The sequence below is a fragment of the Oncorhynchus kisutch genome, unplaced genomic scaffold (assembly GCF_002021735.2).
Source record: "Oncorhynchus kisutch isolate 150728-3 unplaced genomic scaffold, Okis_V2 scaffold3826, whole genome shotgun sequence".
Classification (NCBI taxonomy): domain Eukaryota; kingdom Metazoa; phylum Chordata; class Actinopteri; order Salmoniformes; family Salmonidae; genus Oncorhynchus; species Oncorhynchus kisutch.
Genome location: NW_022265771.1, coordinates 268,506 through 285,752, shown reverse-complemented (window position 1 = coordinate 285,752; position 17,247 = coordinate 268,506). Strand labels below are relative to the sequence as shown.

Sequence of the window (17,247 nt, the reverse complement as noted above, 5' to 3'; positions counted from 1 at the left end):
TGGGAGGAGATCCCTCAGGAGACCATCCGCCACCTCATCAGGAGCATGCCCAGGCATTGTAGGGAGGTCATACAGGCATGTGGAGGCCACACACACTACTGAGCCTAATTTTGACTTGTTTTAAGGACATTACATCAAAGTTGGATCAGCCTGTAGTGTGGTTTTCCACTTTAATTTTGAGTGTGACTCCAAATCCAGACCTCCATGGGTTGATAAATTTGATTTCCATTGATAGTTTTTGTGTGATTTTGTTGTCAGCACATTCAACTATGTAAAGAAAAAAGTATTTAATAAGAATATTTCATTCATTCAGATCTAGGATGTGTTATTTTAGTGTTCCCTTTATTTTTTTGAGCAGTGTATATAATTGCGTTATTTATAAGGAACGTAAAGGTGAATTGAGTTATTGCACACAAGCGCTTCACAGAGGAGGCGTTCCCGAACAGAAATATGCAGATGTGTTGTACAACACACCAATAGGTTCTCGCTGACTCGTGCTTGGCTCTGCCCAGGATGACTCATCTGTTCCCATTGGAAACGACCAGCTGTGGTCTGTTTTGGTTTAGTTATAAAAAGTGCAATCGTCCGTGCATTCAGGGATCCTTGGGATAGACCTACCTCATTATATGAGAAGGGCGGTGCTTAATTTGAGCCAGATCCTCCGGCACCTCTCAGTTTTGTAGTCTTTCGTTCCGAAACCCATTCACAAAGATCAGGTAGCCTACCTTGCGACGCAAAAAAATATTTCCACTGTTTGCAATGCAAAAAATCCTCATAAAAGCAAATCAGAGTAATCACATTTGGATTCCTCTGTAATTATCAGCCCCATAAAAAACACAATGTGAAAACGTGCCTGATATTCTAAGAATGTATTAATGTTGGGCCGTACTAGGTTTATGGTTTATGCAACATTGTAGCCTATTTAGACCAAGGCGTGGCCATTGCTGTGGTGAGAGAGAAGTATGCCTGTATCTCTCACAGAACTAAAATGAGATTCACTCTCTATGATCCCTCTCCCTCTCTGTGTTGTTATAGACATGAGCCTGCAACTCTCATCTCTCCTAACAGGCCTTTCACAATATTTTTAATACAAATTGCAGGAAAACAGGTTGTAAAGCAAATGGATCCTGCTGAAAAGAAATTACCAATCTTTCTTTGTTACCAAGTTATCTTTCAAATAGGCCCATTGAGCGAACAGCATTGTTTTACAAAGTAAAGCAAGAGAGAGAAGCGTTTGTCTGGTGAGTGAGCTGCACATCATTGTCTGGTGAGTGAGCTGCACATCATTGTCTGGTGAGTGAGCTGCACATCATTGTCTGGTGAGTGAGCTGCACATCATTGTCTGGTGAGTGAGCTGAACATCATTGGGTGAGTCAGTGAAACTGGAAAGCTTTGTTTAGGACTATAACTTCCTATAACTTCCTATAACTTCCATATTGTACAATGTGTTTCTCCTCACACCTGGCCTAGGCTATTGATGGATTAGAGACAAGGTTGTTTTTATTGATCTCAGATTCTCAGTTTGTCAGTGTCAAAGTAGCCTGTCAATTGTGAGGTATTTAAAAAACATTGTGCGAAAGTCTCCAGTCATCTAAAATGATGTATAATTGCATGAAATCTGTCTATAAAAGGCCAACTTCTGCAGGTGTCTCCACACCACTGCCAGTACCCAAACTTGGATAGACAGAACCTGCTCTTACCATGACTAACAGATTCCCCAATCTTCTCCTCCTCTTCTTCATCTTTAATGTTGGCATTCAGCTCCAGTGTTGGACTGCAGTCTTCCAGCTTCACTGATGCCATCTCTGGATCCTGCAGTGCAAACTGGGCTCACTGTCACAATCAGGACCCAGTGACTGTAGGTTTTGACTCAGTGTGGAAGGAGAGAGGCAGGCTGGGTTTGTCCTCACTGTTGATGTTACCGGCCTCAGACTTAATCGGAGTCAGCCTGTAGTAATAAAGAGAAACGGACACTTAAATTAGTCTTGACAGTTCTGGCACTTTATTCTCTAAAAATATGGTTTATATTTAGGTTCACTGATCTCATTTCAATAGATCTGGTAGCTAAGCATTGACAACAAAACATGAATAAGTTCACATTAGACAAAGTTAACACTTTATATTAGGCTACACAACTTAAATGCACTTAATCTATAGTAGATTTCCTGAATTCACATGAATGCATAAATTACTCAAAAACATTTAGTACATGTAGTATGTTTCAGGCAGCACTATGTACTATTTTCCTGAATAACCTTGTCTCCACTGTATTATTCCAATCAAAAAACAATAGCATTTTCCTTCACACCATAGTAACATGTATAGATAGACAGAAACAACAGAATGTCTCTGAATATTAGTACACATGTAGAAAACTGATTACATTAATAATTTAGCGCAACCGTAAAATGGTCTCTCTCTGCTGTAACCTCACTGCCTGCACTGAAGTGCGTTGATGCAGACCGAGTGGGATCCGCCATTTTACCAGCTCGTGAATTTTGTACAAAACCAAAAACGACATGTAAAACGAACCCAGAAAGCTACAACAAATTGATCGTTAATGAAATGACCTTAACGAAATGATATACATCCACTCAGACTAACCCACAGTCTCGAACTGTGACTTGTAAAAACGTCATCACGTTCACTCACGCGGTTGGACACAAAAATAACACATAAAACCTTTATCAAACGTGATAATACCTTGACGTATTTGTTACCTAGCATGTTATGACATGTTCTTTCGATATTATAACGTGCTATTACATACCAGTAATCATACATTTGAAACGGACACAGAAATAGTCGTCTCGACTGCACAATTCTGACGTTTCCTTTATTGTGAAGAATGATGTGCGCCTGCGCGGAACTTCCTGTTCCCCCACTACCAGTTTCTAAACCCAGAGACGTAACAACGCGAGACTTCAGAGAAGGCTTGCGAAGCAGACCAAGCCGGGGTTTGAGAAGTCAATGAGAGAAGTGTACAATTCTGATACTTTTGCAGCGGCTAATGGGGATCCTAATAAATACCAAAAAGATTCTGTCGTCACACAGGTGATACATGGCCATTCTTTTATCAATTTCATAACTGCAGTGGCTTATTCACAACAGCTCTCACTGCATATGAAATATCCTAGCATCACAGGTAGCCTAGTGGTTATTGCGTTGGGTTGCTGGATCGAAACCCCGAGCTGACAAGATAAAAATCTGTCGTTCTGCTCCTGAACAAGTCAGTTAATCCACTGTTCCTTTAGTAGGCCGTCATTGTAAATAAATGTTTTTTAACTGACTTGCCTAGTTTCAATAAAGTTTTTTTTAATCACATGTGTTGGTTTTATATTCAGACATTCATTCGCAAAAAACCCATTTAAATTGCAAAAATCAATAACTAATTCATTAATTGTCACAGAAACAAAAATATTCTATAAAAGTCTAGCATAAAATCTATCAAATATCATTTAAAACTGTTTAAATCAAGAACTAATTCACCGTTTGTCACAGAAACATCAAAATGTGTATGATTCATTCTATTAATGTCTAGTATACTTTTACAACCTTTGCTTTGAGTAGAAATTCCAGTTTTGATTTGATAGAAATACATAAAATATCAAGTATTGCATTTAAAGACGAAGAAATCAATAACTCATTCAGTGATTGTCTCAGAAAAAAGTGAGAATATGCATATAAAATAACTTTAAATAAATGTTAATTTCAAGTGCAATTTGTTCTATATGAAGTTAGACAATGTTTACCATCTTAAACTGTATGTCAAATCAATGTTTACCATCTTAAATTGTATGTCAAATCGATGTTTACCATCTTAAATTGTATGTCAAATCGATGTTTACCATCTTAAACTGTATGTCAAATCAATGTTTACCATCTTAAATTGTATATCAAATCAATGTTTACCATCTTAAACTATATGTCAAATCAATGTTTACAATCTTAAACTATATGTCAAATCAATATTTTCATTTTTAATGCAACAGTTCCACATGTTAAAGTAGTTACAAAGCACAACAGTCATTTATTTATACGTCTCTAATTTAACAGCAAAGCTGATATGGAGTGGGAGGATGAGGGCCTAGTATGTGAATGGTCTGTAGTGGAAAGACATAGGAAGAACAGAGATAATGATACTGGAAGCAGTGGCGCATGTGGTATAGAAACTCTAAAGAGGCCCCTGGTAGGGAGCTAGAGTAATAACATGTCACAGTGGAAAGTTGGGATGGTGTTTGAGGAGACCACAGGGCCTCATTTACACTCTGATGTAAGGTTAACCAAGGCCATAAAAAGAGAGGTGAAGTTAAACTGGGCTTCACCCGTGTAAATGAGAACTTGTTCTCAACTAGCCTACCTGGTTTAAAGGTGAAATAAAAAATTGGAAATGGTAGATTGTTAATATATTGTGCTGGTCAGTTTCAGCAAGGGAAGATTCTTCAAATAGAAAATCATAATGGAATGAAGCTCAGAAGCCATGACCCTGGAGCTGATGCTAAATTGAAAGGAGTAATAATCTCTGAGGTCCCAATATCTATGTCCATGGATGATATTGTTAAAGAACATGTGAAGGGAGACAGTGGTTGAAGCCTAAAGGTTGATCAGTAGGAAAGAGGGTTAAAGAAGTGAAAGCTTATCAGTGATGTTGAGGTGTTAGAAGGTTTTGATGGAGTTTACATGGTTGGTCCCGTAGTAAGAGGACCTACTGACAGACTGATGGAGCTTACATGGTTGGTCCCGTAGTAAGAGGATCTACTGTCAGACTGATGGAGCTTCCATGGCTGGTCCCGTAGTAAGAGGACCTACTGTCAGACTGATGGAGCTTCCATGGCTGGTCCTGTAGTAAGAGGACCTACTGTCAGACTGATGGAGCTTCCATTGCTGGTCCCGTAGTAAGAGGACCTACTGTCAGACTGATGGAGCTTCCATGGCTGGTCCCATAGTAAGAGGACCTACTGTCAGACTGATGGAGCTTCCATGGCTGGTCCTGTAGTAAGAGGACCTACTGTCAGACTGATGGAGCTTCCATGGCTGGTCCCGTAGTAAGAGGACCTACTGTCAGAATTGTCTTTCTACTAGTCCTGACATGGTTTCGAGGCCTGTTCAGAAATCTTGCGTCCATAAATGCACTGTGACAAAGGATACTTTAATAGTGAATTAAATGTACTTCATAGCTTTCATTGGTAAGGTTATCAACAACTTGGATTGTATAAAGCAGAAATACCAGGTTTAAAGTATCTTGTAAACTGCAGCAGAGTTTTTGGGGGTAACAGATGTTACTGTCGGTATGGTTTTTGATCATCTGGATAACCTAAGGGTGGATTGTCTCAGCATCATATAGACCCCAATGTTTGCAAACGCAGAAAGGGATCTATTGATATAGTTTATTGGGGGGTGTGGGAGGGGTTTTGGGGAAGGGGAGGGTGTGGTAGAAGTTAATAGGGATTTCTTGGTTTATTTTCTTAGTACAGAGTTAGACAGACATGGACCTTAAATGTTTGTTTGTGGACCTCCATGATACCATAGGAGTTCTGCATCAACAGACTTCAGTGCAGGTAGTGCCTCAGAGAGAGAACATTTCAGTTGCTCTACAGTTTTGAAGCTGAATGTAATGATTATCAGTTCTTTACATGTGTACTAATATTCAGACACATTCAGTTGTTTCTATATTTATCTATAATTCAGGGTTTTCACATGGGGCTTAAAGTAAATAAATATAAGTGCTTGAAAAAGTACTTAAGTCCTTGAATTTGACTTGCCACTGTACGAACCCTGTGAGGTTTTCTGTCTATGCTCTATAATCCACTACTGTATCACGCAAGATTGAATTGTTTGAACAGCAGTTGTGTGTGTGTGTGTGTGTGTGTGTGTGTGTCAAGGACCGAGCAACATGCTGAGACTGCTGCATGTTGCAAAACTGTAGATAACAGCCCAGCAGATGCTTTGTCCTTGTGTTTGTATGTGACAATATTGAGCACATGGTGTGACTTGCTGTATCTTACAAAGTTGTGGTTAATCAGGTATAGGGAGGAGTGGTCATCACGCGGAGGTATAACTGAGATGGAAAAATACTGAACAACACAATAGCAGGAACTGAGCAACTGTTATAACTAGGGTGTGATACCAGAACATTAAGAATCTATACATCAACGGAGGGTGGACTCCAAGAAGCGCCAAGAGATTAGGACTAGTCTGAGCGCCTGCGATAGGCTGAGCAAGTCTAAAACCACGCTCAGCCTCTACTGTGATAGGCCAACAGACGGGTTGGAACTGTGTCTATCACAGTATAAGAACAACTGTTTACGTACATCCTGTCAGTTCTCTGTTTGCCCTGCGAGGTGGGACAGAGAGCCCGTATATGCGAAAATTGCATTTAGCATGTATTGCTTGAATTTAATTAAAGATAATTAACGACAGATTCTGACTTTTATTCTTCCTGTTACCGGAACTCTAACAAGGTGACCCCGACATGATCCGGTTAAAGGCCCCCACTGGACATTGGTGTGCCAGCCGATTGGCCAATACTGTCGTCGGACGGTGTTTCTCACAAAAAGACCAGTCTACTAAAAAGGTAAGCAGATACCTATTGTAATAACTGAAATTCTGCATATTGGCATTATAAGTAAGTAACCAAATTATAACAAATTTACATTGATAAAAACAAGTCACTGGAGATACGCAGTGGTAAATGCAATGTTGACTGGCCAGATATTCTATGACATAACGAACGAATGTAATGTACTAGGTGAGATGCCAAGTGTGAATGTTTAAAGGGCGAGATGCCCTATTTTTAAGGTATGACTGAGGGTGGGAATTGATGTAACAGTGAATGAAGTGTATTAAGTTTATATGGTGTAAGTTGAAGTTTACTGGCGTGAATGAAGATTTGTGAGACTCAAATCGTGTGCATGAAATACGCTTGATATTCAGTCGGGGACTAATATCGGTATGAATGAGGTCGGGGACCTTCAGATGAGATGTCTGAGTTGTATTAATTTGAGCCTGCCAAGCTAGTGTGGTACATTAGGTATTTCAGTTGGAGCTGGTACCGGTGAGAATGTTGAAAAAGTTGCGGACTTGCAGATGAGATGTTTGCACAGAGTTATATCATAGAATATTGAGGGGGTGTGCATGACTATTGGAAAAAGTGTTAAACTCTATTAACGTAAAATTCTGTGTGTAGATTTATATTATGAGGTTTGAACCATACTAATATTGTAGAATTACATAATCAACATCTGAACATACGTTAAACATTAATTGAGCCACTGAGTAATAGATAAGACATACACTAGGTACGGAGACGAGGCGACGGGTGTGGTCGACGTAAGACGGGAGGGGTGTTATAACCAAGTCAAGCGAATAAACGTATAGCAGATAACAAACCGACAACACCCCACCATGGAATGCTTAACTATTGAAAAAGTATTGAAAACATTGAAATCCACCTTGAAAGTGAATGGTGGTAAAGAAGGCAAGGAATGGAAGCAGCGGGGTGAAACGATGTATAAAGAATGGATTGAGGAAGGCCATATCATCTCCCCCACCGGGCTCCCTGCAGAGGGCGAGCCGGGGCGCATCCTAGACTCGCTCAAACGGAAAGTGCATAAGACAAGCACCGAATGGAAGCAGGGGGGGAACCAAATAAAGGGAAGATAAGAGATGCAATGGAAATGCAATGGAAAAGGCCAAACTGAAGGAGAAAATTGGGTTGGCAATGCTGGAGAAGCTGCGGGAAATGTGCAGCGAGTCTACACCATCCACACCCAAGCCCAGCTCCACGGGGAGATTATATCCCCAACTACCCACAGCCCCTGAGCCCCCATCTTATGAAGTGTCGGAGTTGATGGCCCCAGTACTGGATGTAGCAGCAACTGTCAATTATAACAAGAGACCAGAAGGGCATCACGACCAAGCTTGGGTCCCTTTGGCTCAAGACCGAGGGCCGGAAATTGATGCGCTACTAACAGCATCCCGCTCCCTGAGAGATGGGATAAGGGAGCTGAGCAGAATACAGAGAGAGGAAAAAGGGAGGGAGTGCACAAGCGAACAACACAGTATGGAGGGCAGCCATGGGAATGGATGCTCGGGAAGCGCAGAGATGGACAGAGAAAGTGTAAACGACAGGGGTCAGGTATGGACAGAAGACAGCCTGACCCAGAGAAAGAGAGAGAACGAAGGAGAGTATGGGAGGAGCTACAGCTGAGGCGCATGAAGCAAACTCTAGATAGAATGGAAGAGGAACATAGACTGAATGAGGAAGTGAGAAAGCAGCAAGGAGGAACAGGTGACAATGGGGACACTTCATACAACATTATATTATTATTATGATGTGTGTCAGATATGGAGGAAATGGCCACTATGCCAGGAACTGTGGACGACCCCCGCATATCAACAAGGCCTAACAAGGGGCAGGGGATATTCTGGGCCCCCACGGGGACGCAGTAACTGGACACCACGTGGGCGGGGAAATTGGGGCGGATATGGAGGTGGTCACCAGCCTCAACAGCCATACTACCAGCAGCAGCCATCTGGTCCCGGTATGCCTGCTGGGGCAACAACTTCCTAATCCAAGCTTGATCCCAAGTATGGCCTGGCTAGGCCAAGAAACCGGACCTCACCAATGAAGCTGCCCAGAGACCCCAGTTAACGTAAATAACACCACCAACTACACATTTCCGCCTAGTGAGGAACCAGTAGTTAAAATTGCATGATTGGGGGTAAACAGCAGAGTATGTTGATTGACACAGGATGCACGTGGTCTTCTGTGCAAGCATCATACCGAGACATGACCGAGAGACGACCTATTGTACATAGCAGTCACTTATATGTGCTCAGAGGGCGTGGCAACAAGCTGCATTACTACAGTGCACAACTGGACAACATTGAAGACGCAAGCTTTCTCAGGGGTCTTGGGAAATATTATGAGAAAGCCATTTACCGTGCCACTGGATGTCTACTGGGATGACCTGAAAGTCACTCATCAATTCCTATACAACTCGGAATGTTCCATCGGTTTGATGGGAAGGGACCTACTCTCTAAACTTGGCTGTAGCATATACGGCAATGGACAGGGTATGCATGTAACAAACATTCCTCCAGCCGAACTAATGCCGATGCTGATGACCGAAAAGCTTGACCCTCCCCGAATGTTGTATTTGGGGGATACAGAAGAACCGGAAGAGAAATCACATGTATACTGGCTCAGGCTCCTGGATTGTGACCCAGACACTCCACGTGTCTGTCGTACTTTCCAGAGGTGGAAACCATGGATACAAACACTGAATGCTTACTACCCACCGGACGACCCACCACATGTTACAATGAACTACTCCAAGGAAAAGGACGAGATATATGAAGAAGCATGGTATGAAGACATGACCGAGAGACGACCTATTGTACATAGCAGTCCCTTATATGTGCTCAGAGGGCGTGGCAACAAGCTGCATTACTACAGTGCACAACTGGACAACATTGAATGTGGCCAAACTGATTGCGCGAGACACATTGCTGCCCTGTCTAAGGCAATAGGGAAAACAGCTCATATCGTTATGAGACATCCTCTGGAAATCAACACAGATCGCGGGGTGACCGCCTTTATTGGCTCCAAACTGTTCACCCTATGGAGCAAGAGGAAGTCGAACATCACAAAAAACGATCACGGCCAAACACATCACCTATGTGACAGAAGTAACCAACATGACGGATGGGATGGGAAACGGAGAACCGCACATTTGTGAAGACAGGGCAGCAAAACAAGTAAAGGTCAGGATGGACCTCGAATGTCCCGTTGGAAGGAACAGCAGAGACTCTGTTTACGGACGGTTGTTGTTACAGGTCACAGGCACCAGGAGAAGGTAACATAGCATCCTATGCAGTGGTGAAGCAAGGAGGAGGGACAGGAACACACGAGGTGGTAGAAGCAAAGAGATTGGACCCATCTGAGGCCTCAGCCCAGCAGGCTGAACTCCGAGCACGAAGAAGAGCTCTGGAACTGAGCAAAGGGAAAAGAGTGAACATCTACACAGATTCTGCATAAGCACATGGCATTGCACATATAGATGGTCCACAATGGATGAGGAGGGGCTACCTGACCAGCTCAAACGAACCCATAAAACACAAACAGGAAGTGCATCGACTAATTGAAGCGATACAGCTGCCAAGAAATGTGGACATCATGAAATGTAAAGGGCACAGTAAAGAGGGCACCAGTGTGAGACGAGGCAACGACAGGGCAGACCAAGAAGCTGGAGGTTACACGGCACAACAGATGGTGCAGAGAACTGGAGAAACGCAAGATGAACTAACTATGGACACAGTCAGGCAGCTGCAAGAGGCCCCGGATGTATATGAGCAGACTGTTTGGAACAGGCATGGAGCCAGAAGAGACCATCAAGGGAGTTTATAGCTCTTGGACATAATTATAGTTTGGAGAAAGTGGAATTGAGGCAGGACAGATTATGGGGAGCGGGGGAACAAACTCGAGTGAGGAAGAAGGTCAGGTTCAGGATTCCGCTTTAAATATTGGCTGTGAAAGTTTCGAATTGGCTACTTTTGATTGAGATGTCCTTATATAGGTTAATTAAGGTTTTTAGAAATTGCCACCATAGACATGTTACCCGTTACAACCATCAAATATGTTAACCCTGCTTTCCCGCATTACTATCTAGCTAGCAAATAAGTTAGTGTTAACGTTAGCTAGCTAGCATGCAGGTATCCAACCAGAGTTTCGCATGTTAGCCTAGAGAAAATAATAGTTTGCGACATTAATGGAAACTGATCATTAATATAACAACCTTATCAAATTAGAAATGTTGATGCTTACAATTATCATTGTGTCGTTGTGTTACCGTCTTGAGGAACAAATGTCGGGTGAATGACATGCTCTTTCTGCTTCTCCCAGTTTTGAGACATGACGGTTATAAATTGTAATCAATTCCATTGTGATATTGTAAACTAATGATTTGAAATTACAGGTCATTTTCAGTCATTCTGTCTATATCAGAACATCTAACAAGATATTAGATTTTTTAAATGTATTTTAAATCAATATATTTCATGATATTGTGTATATAAAAAAGATCATCAAACTTATACTATATGCAATATTGTATAGTTGTATTCGTGTATCTAATGCATTTCAATGAGTACAAGCTGATCAGCCTGACCTTCAGATATATTTGGATCAAAACAGACGGACAATTTTGGGCTAAATAAAGTCAATGATGGATGGACCTGATAGAGCCGAAATTCGCTGTCCATGGACGTCGCCACTGATGCTATGGCAAAGCCACGGTGAAATCCCCCTTTAACCTGAAGTTTTGGGCTTTTTTCAATGCAGGATTCAATGCGGGGTGTGTCTGGTTTTGGGGAGGGAAATATGGCGAAGCGGAAGTGCTGTTCAAGTCTGATATCTCCCATTTGAGTAAAATTGGTCAGAAGGAATGGAAGACGGAGACAACGAAAAATGGAGCAAACAGACCAAAAGTTGTAAACGAACATTGGTTTCTTTTGGAGTGCGATTCATCAACAATTATGTATTTTGGGGTGATCATTTGATGTCAGGAAGATGGTAAAGGAGGCATGAGGAAAGGTAGAGTCAGTCAGAGTGACCAGTAATGGTTTTGTTTTGATTATCATGCGTCTCAGAAGAGTAGGAGAGAGCATTGTTTTTCGGAGCAGGGCACCGATAAAATGTGTTATATCTGGAGTTTCGTTGAAAGAGTGAAGAATGTTTGCCTACTCATGTGACGCTGCAATATGTAAGATACGCGAATAAACCACTGCAGTTATGAAATTGATAAAAGAATGGTCATATTTCAAGTGTGTCGACTGAATATTTTTGGTATTTATTAGGATCCCCATTAGCCGCTGCAAATGTATCAGAATTGTTCACTTCTCTCATTGACTTGTCAAACCCAGGCTTGGTCTACGACAAGCCTTCTCTGAAGTCTCGCGTTGTTACGTCTCTGGGTTTAGAAACTGGTAGTGGGGGGAACAGGAAGTTCCGCGCAGGCGCACATCATTCTTCAGAATAAAGGATACGTCAGAATTGTGCCGCCGAGACGACAACTTCTGTGTCGCTTTCAAATGTATTACTACTGGTATGTAATAGCACGTTATAATATCGAAAGAACATGTAATAACATGCTAGGTAACAAATACGTCAAGGTATTATCACGTTTGATAAAGGTTTTATGTGCTATTTTTATGTCAAAACGCGTGAGTGAACGTGATCACTTTTTTTTACAAATCACATAGTGACTTTGGGTTAGTCTGAGTGGATGTATATCATTTTGTCAAGGTAAATTCATTAAGGATCAATTTATTTGAGATTTCGGGGTTCGTTTTACATGTCGTTTTTGGTTTTGTGTAAAATTCACGAAATGGTAAAATGGCGGTTCCCCCTCGGTCTGCATCAACGCACTTCGGTGCAGCAGAGATGGACCATTTTACGGTTGCACTACTGTTTTGGAGCTGAATGTAATGATTATCAGTTTTCTACATGTGTACTAATATTCAGAGACATTCAGTTGTTTCTGTCTATCTGTAAATGTTACTATGGTGTGAATGGAAATACTATTGGTTTTTGATATGAATAATACAGTGAAGACCAGGTTATTCAGGAAAATAGTACATAGTGCTGCCTAAAACATACTGCAACCTTGTACTAAATGGTTTTTGAGGCATTTATGTGAATTCAGGAAAACTACTATAGATTAAGTGAATTTAAGTTGTGTAGCCTAATTTAAAGTGTATACTTTGTCTAATGTGAATTAATTAATGTTTTGTTGCCAATGCTTAGTTACCAGATCTATTGAAATGAGATCAGTGCTAGACTTGGACTGGAGCTGAGGACCAGCACCTCAAATTTCTACTGTTTGAGCTCATGTTCCTCTTATAGAATATTAGCTCAACAGTATTGTGTAGCTCCTGCACCTAAAATAAACCATATTTTTTGAGAATAAAGTAAGTCTTGACAGTTCTGGCCCTAACTTTTGTGTCCGTTTCTCTTTATTACTACTGGCCGCCTCAGATTAAGTCTGAGGCCGGTAACATCAACAGTGAGGACAAACCCAACCTGCCTCTTTCCTTCCACACTGAGTCCAAACCTACAGTCACTTGGTCCTGATTGTGACAGTGGAGCCCAGTTTGCACTGCAGGATCCAGAGATGGCATCAGTGAAGCTGGAAGACTGCAGTCAAACACTGGAGCTGAATGTCAACATTAAAGATGAAGAAGAGGAGGAGAAGATTGGGACATCTGTTTCTCATGGTAAGAGCAGGTTCTGTCTAACTAAGTTGGTGTTTTTCATTCCAACTTCCCACTGTGCATTAAAAGTTGCTGTAGAACTGTTTAATTTTATTTCACCTTTATTTAACCAGGTAGTCCAGATGAGAACAAGTTCTCATTTACAACTGTGACCTGGCCAAGATAAAGCAAAGTAGTGCGACACAAACACAGAGTTACACATGCGATAAACAAACGTACAGTCAATAACACAATAGAAACATATATATGCGGTGTGTGAAAATGTAGTAAGATTAGGGAGGTAAGGAAATAAATAGGCCGTAGTGGTGAAATATTTACAATTTAGTATTAACACTGGAGTGATAGATGTGCAAGTAGAGATACTGGGGTGCAAAAGAGCCAAAATAAATAACAATATGGGGATGAGGTAGTTGGGTGGGCTATTTACAGATGGGCTGTGTCGGGTGCAGTGATCGGGAAGCTGCTCTGACAGCTGATGCTTAAAGTTAGTGAGGGAGATATGTCTCCAGCTAAAGCGATTTTTGCCATTTGTTCCAGTCATTTGCAGCAGAGAACTGGAAGAACATGTGGCCAAATGAGGACTTGGCTTTGGGGATGACCAGTGAAATATACCTGCTGGATCGCTTGCTACGGGTGGGTGTTGCTATGGTGACCAGTGAGCTGAGATAAGGCGGGGCTTTACCTAGCAAAGACGTATTGATGACCTGGAGCCAGTGGGTTTTGTGACCAATATGAAGCAAGGGCCCAGCCAACAAGAGCGTACAGGTGGCAGTGGTGGGTAGTATATGGGTCTTTGGTGACAAAACAGACGAGACTGTGATAGACTACATCCAATTTGCTGAGTAGAGTGTTGGAGGCTATTTTGTAAATTACGTCGCCAAAGTCAAGGATCGGTAGGATAGTCAGTTTTACAACGGTATGTTCGGCAGCATGAATGAAGGAGGCTTTGTTGCGAAATAGGAAGCCGATTCTAGATTTAATTTTGGTTTGGAGATGCTTAATGTGAGTCTGGAAGGAGAGTTTACAGTCTAACCAGACACCTAGGTATTTGTAGGTATAGAGTAGTGATGCTAGTCGGGCGGGCGGGTGCGGTCAGCGATTGGTTGTAGAGCATGGATCTAGTTTTACTAGCATTTAAGAGCAGTTGGAGGCCTTGGAAGGAGTGTTGTATGGCATTGAAGCTTGTCTGGAGGTTTGTTAACACAGTGTCCAAAGTATACAGAATGGTGTCGTCTTGCGTAGAGGTGGATTAGAGAATCACCAGCAGCAAGAGCTACATCATTGATATATACAGAGAAAAGAGTCGGCCCGAGAATTGAACCCTGTGGCACCCTCATAGAGACTGCCAGAGGTCCAGACAACAGGCCCTCCAATTTGACACACTGAACTCTATCTGAGAAGTAGTTGGTGAACCAGGCAAGGCAGTCATTTGAGAAACCAAGGCTGTTGAGTCTGCCGATAAGAATACGGTGATTGACAGTCGAAAGCCTTGGCCAGATCGATGAAGATGGCTGCACAGTACTGTCTGTTATCGATGGCGGTTATGATATCGTTCAGGACTTTGAGCGTGGCTGAGGTGCACCCGTGACCAGCTCGGAAACCAGATTGCATCGCAGAGAAGGTACGGTGGGATTCGAAATGGTCGGTGATCTGTTTGTTAACTTGGCTTTTGAATACTTTAGAAAGGCAGGGCAGGATTTCATGATGAACTGTTTTAATGAGAAGGTAGATGTTATGTCATGCTACTGAGACTTGGTGGTTTGACACCAGTATTGCCAGCATTTGTTTTATTCACTGGGCTGTCTGGAGTGATCAGAGAGTAGACTAAAGAGGTGAAGTAGACAAACTGCCAGTGTTTTAAAGTTCTATGAAATGAGTCTGTGTAGTTACTAACCCTTGTGATAGTGAGTGGAGGATGATATAGCTCATCATTTTCATGACTTATGAGATAGTTTTAGAATAGTTTTATTCCCCTTTTGTATTGCACAGCCTACTGATATGAATACGTACAGTACCAGCCTACTCATATGTATGCATACAGTGCATTCGGAAAGTATTCAGACCCCTTGACTTTTTCCACATTTCTTTACATTACAGCTTTGTTCTAAAATGGATTAAATGAAAAACGTTCCTCATCAATCTACCCACAATACCCCATAATGACAAAGCAAACGCAGGTTTTTAGAAATGTTTAAACATTTATAAAAAAAAACGTAAAACAAATGCCTTATTTACATAAGTATTCAGACCCTTTGCTATGAGACTCGACATTGAGCATCTTGTTTCCATTGATCATCCTTGAGATATTTCTTCAACTTGATTGTTGTCAACCTGTGGTAAATTCAGTTGATTGGACATGATTTGGGAAGGCACACACCTGGCTATATAAGGTCCCACAGTTTACAGTGCATGTCAGAGCAAAAACTAAGTCATGAGGTCGAAGGAATTGTCCGTAGAGCTCCATGAAAGGAAAAATTCACAAGCTGGTTAAATGGCGGCGCCCAGTCAGTCTGCGTCAACTGACTTCAGTGCAGGCAGTGTGGATGCAGCAGAGAGTCCATTTTACGGTTGCACTACTGTTTTGAAACCAAATGTAGTGATTGTGTTTTCTACATGTGTAATAATATTGACACATTCAGTTTGTGTTCATCTATAAACGTTACTATGGTGTGAACAGGAAATACAATTGTTTTTTGAAGTAAAACAATGAATAAAGGCTATTAACGAAAATATTAAAGTGTCTAAGATGTCTAAAGATGTCTAAAACAAACAGTAACCTTGTACTAAATGGTTTTTGAGTCATTTATGCATTTATCTACTACAGGTTAAGTTTTAGCTCAAAAGTATTGTGGAGCTCCTGCACCTACAGTGAGGAGAACAAGTATTTGATACAATACATTACCAAACAAAGTCTTTAATCCCAGCCTTCAGCCACTCTCAGCCCATCCCACCGAACACCATAGACTGTCCTTGTTTGGTTTCCATGTGCCGTATATTTTTCAATTGTGTTGTGATGTTTTACAAACTGTTTGAATCTTTCTAATCGTATATTATCCACAGATTGCGAGCTAAAGATGAAAACCTTTCCTACGAGTATTATTGTATTATTGATTGATTGGCTATGGCTTTCCAGATCGCCCAACACTGCTATTTGTAATGTTCATTTTAAGTGCATGTTGTGATTTTTTTAACCATTCCTGAAGGGGCAATACATAGGGGCAATACAAGAATAAGTGATCTATTGATTCTGTCTCTTCGCAACAAAATCTACAGAGCTGAGATTGTTGTATGCCCCATATACAGTGGGGAGAACAAGTATTTGATACACTGCCGATTTTGCAGGCTTTCCTACTTACAAAGCATGTAGAGGTCTGTAATTTTTATCATAGGTACACTTCAACTGTGAGAGACGGAATCTAAAACAAAAATCCAGAAAATCATATTGTATGATTTTTAAGTAATTATTTAGCATTTTATTGCATGGACATAAGTATTTGATCACATACCAACCAGTAAGAATTCCGGCTCTCACAACAGACCTGTTAGTTTTTCTTTAAGAAGCCCTCCTGTTCTCCACTCATTACCTGTATTAACTGCACCTGTTTGAACTCGTTACCTGTATAAAAGACACCTGTCCACATACTCAATCAAACAGACCCCAACCTCTCCACAATGGCCAAGACCAGAGAGCTGTGTAAGGACATCAGGGATCAAATTGTAGACCTGCACAGGGCTGGGATGGGCTACAGGACAATAGGCAAGCAGCTTGGTGAGAAGGCAACAACTGTTGGCGCAATTATTAGAAAATGGAAGAAGTTCAAGATGACGGTCAATCACCCTCGGTCTGGGGCTCCATGCAAGATCTCACCTCGTGGGGCATCAATGATCATGAGGAAGGTGAGGGATCAGCCCAGAACTACACGGCAGGACCTGGTCAATGACCTGAAGAGAGCTGGGACCACAGTCTCAAAG

The 17,247-nt window shown here is 41.6% G+C and overlaps 1 protein-coding gene across 1 annotated transcript; it reads left to right on the top strand.

Moving 5' to 3' along the window:
- The first annotated feature begins 8,336 nt into the window (after positions 1 to 8,336).
- Positions 8,337 to 13,089, top strand: LOC116371919 (uncharacterized). Its single transcript, XM_031821058.1, has 2 exons — positions 8,337 to 12,107; positions 13,040 to 13,089. The coding sequence occupies exon 1, from the start codon at positions 8,832 to 8,834 to the stop codon at positions 9,741 to 9,743; it is 912 nt and encodes a 303-aa protein (XP_031676918.1). The 5' UTR covers positions 8,337 to 8,831; the 3' UTR covers positions 9,744 to 12,107; positions 13,040 to 13,089.
- The last annotated feature ends 4,158 nt before the right edge of the window (positions 13,090 to 17,247 follow it).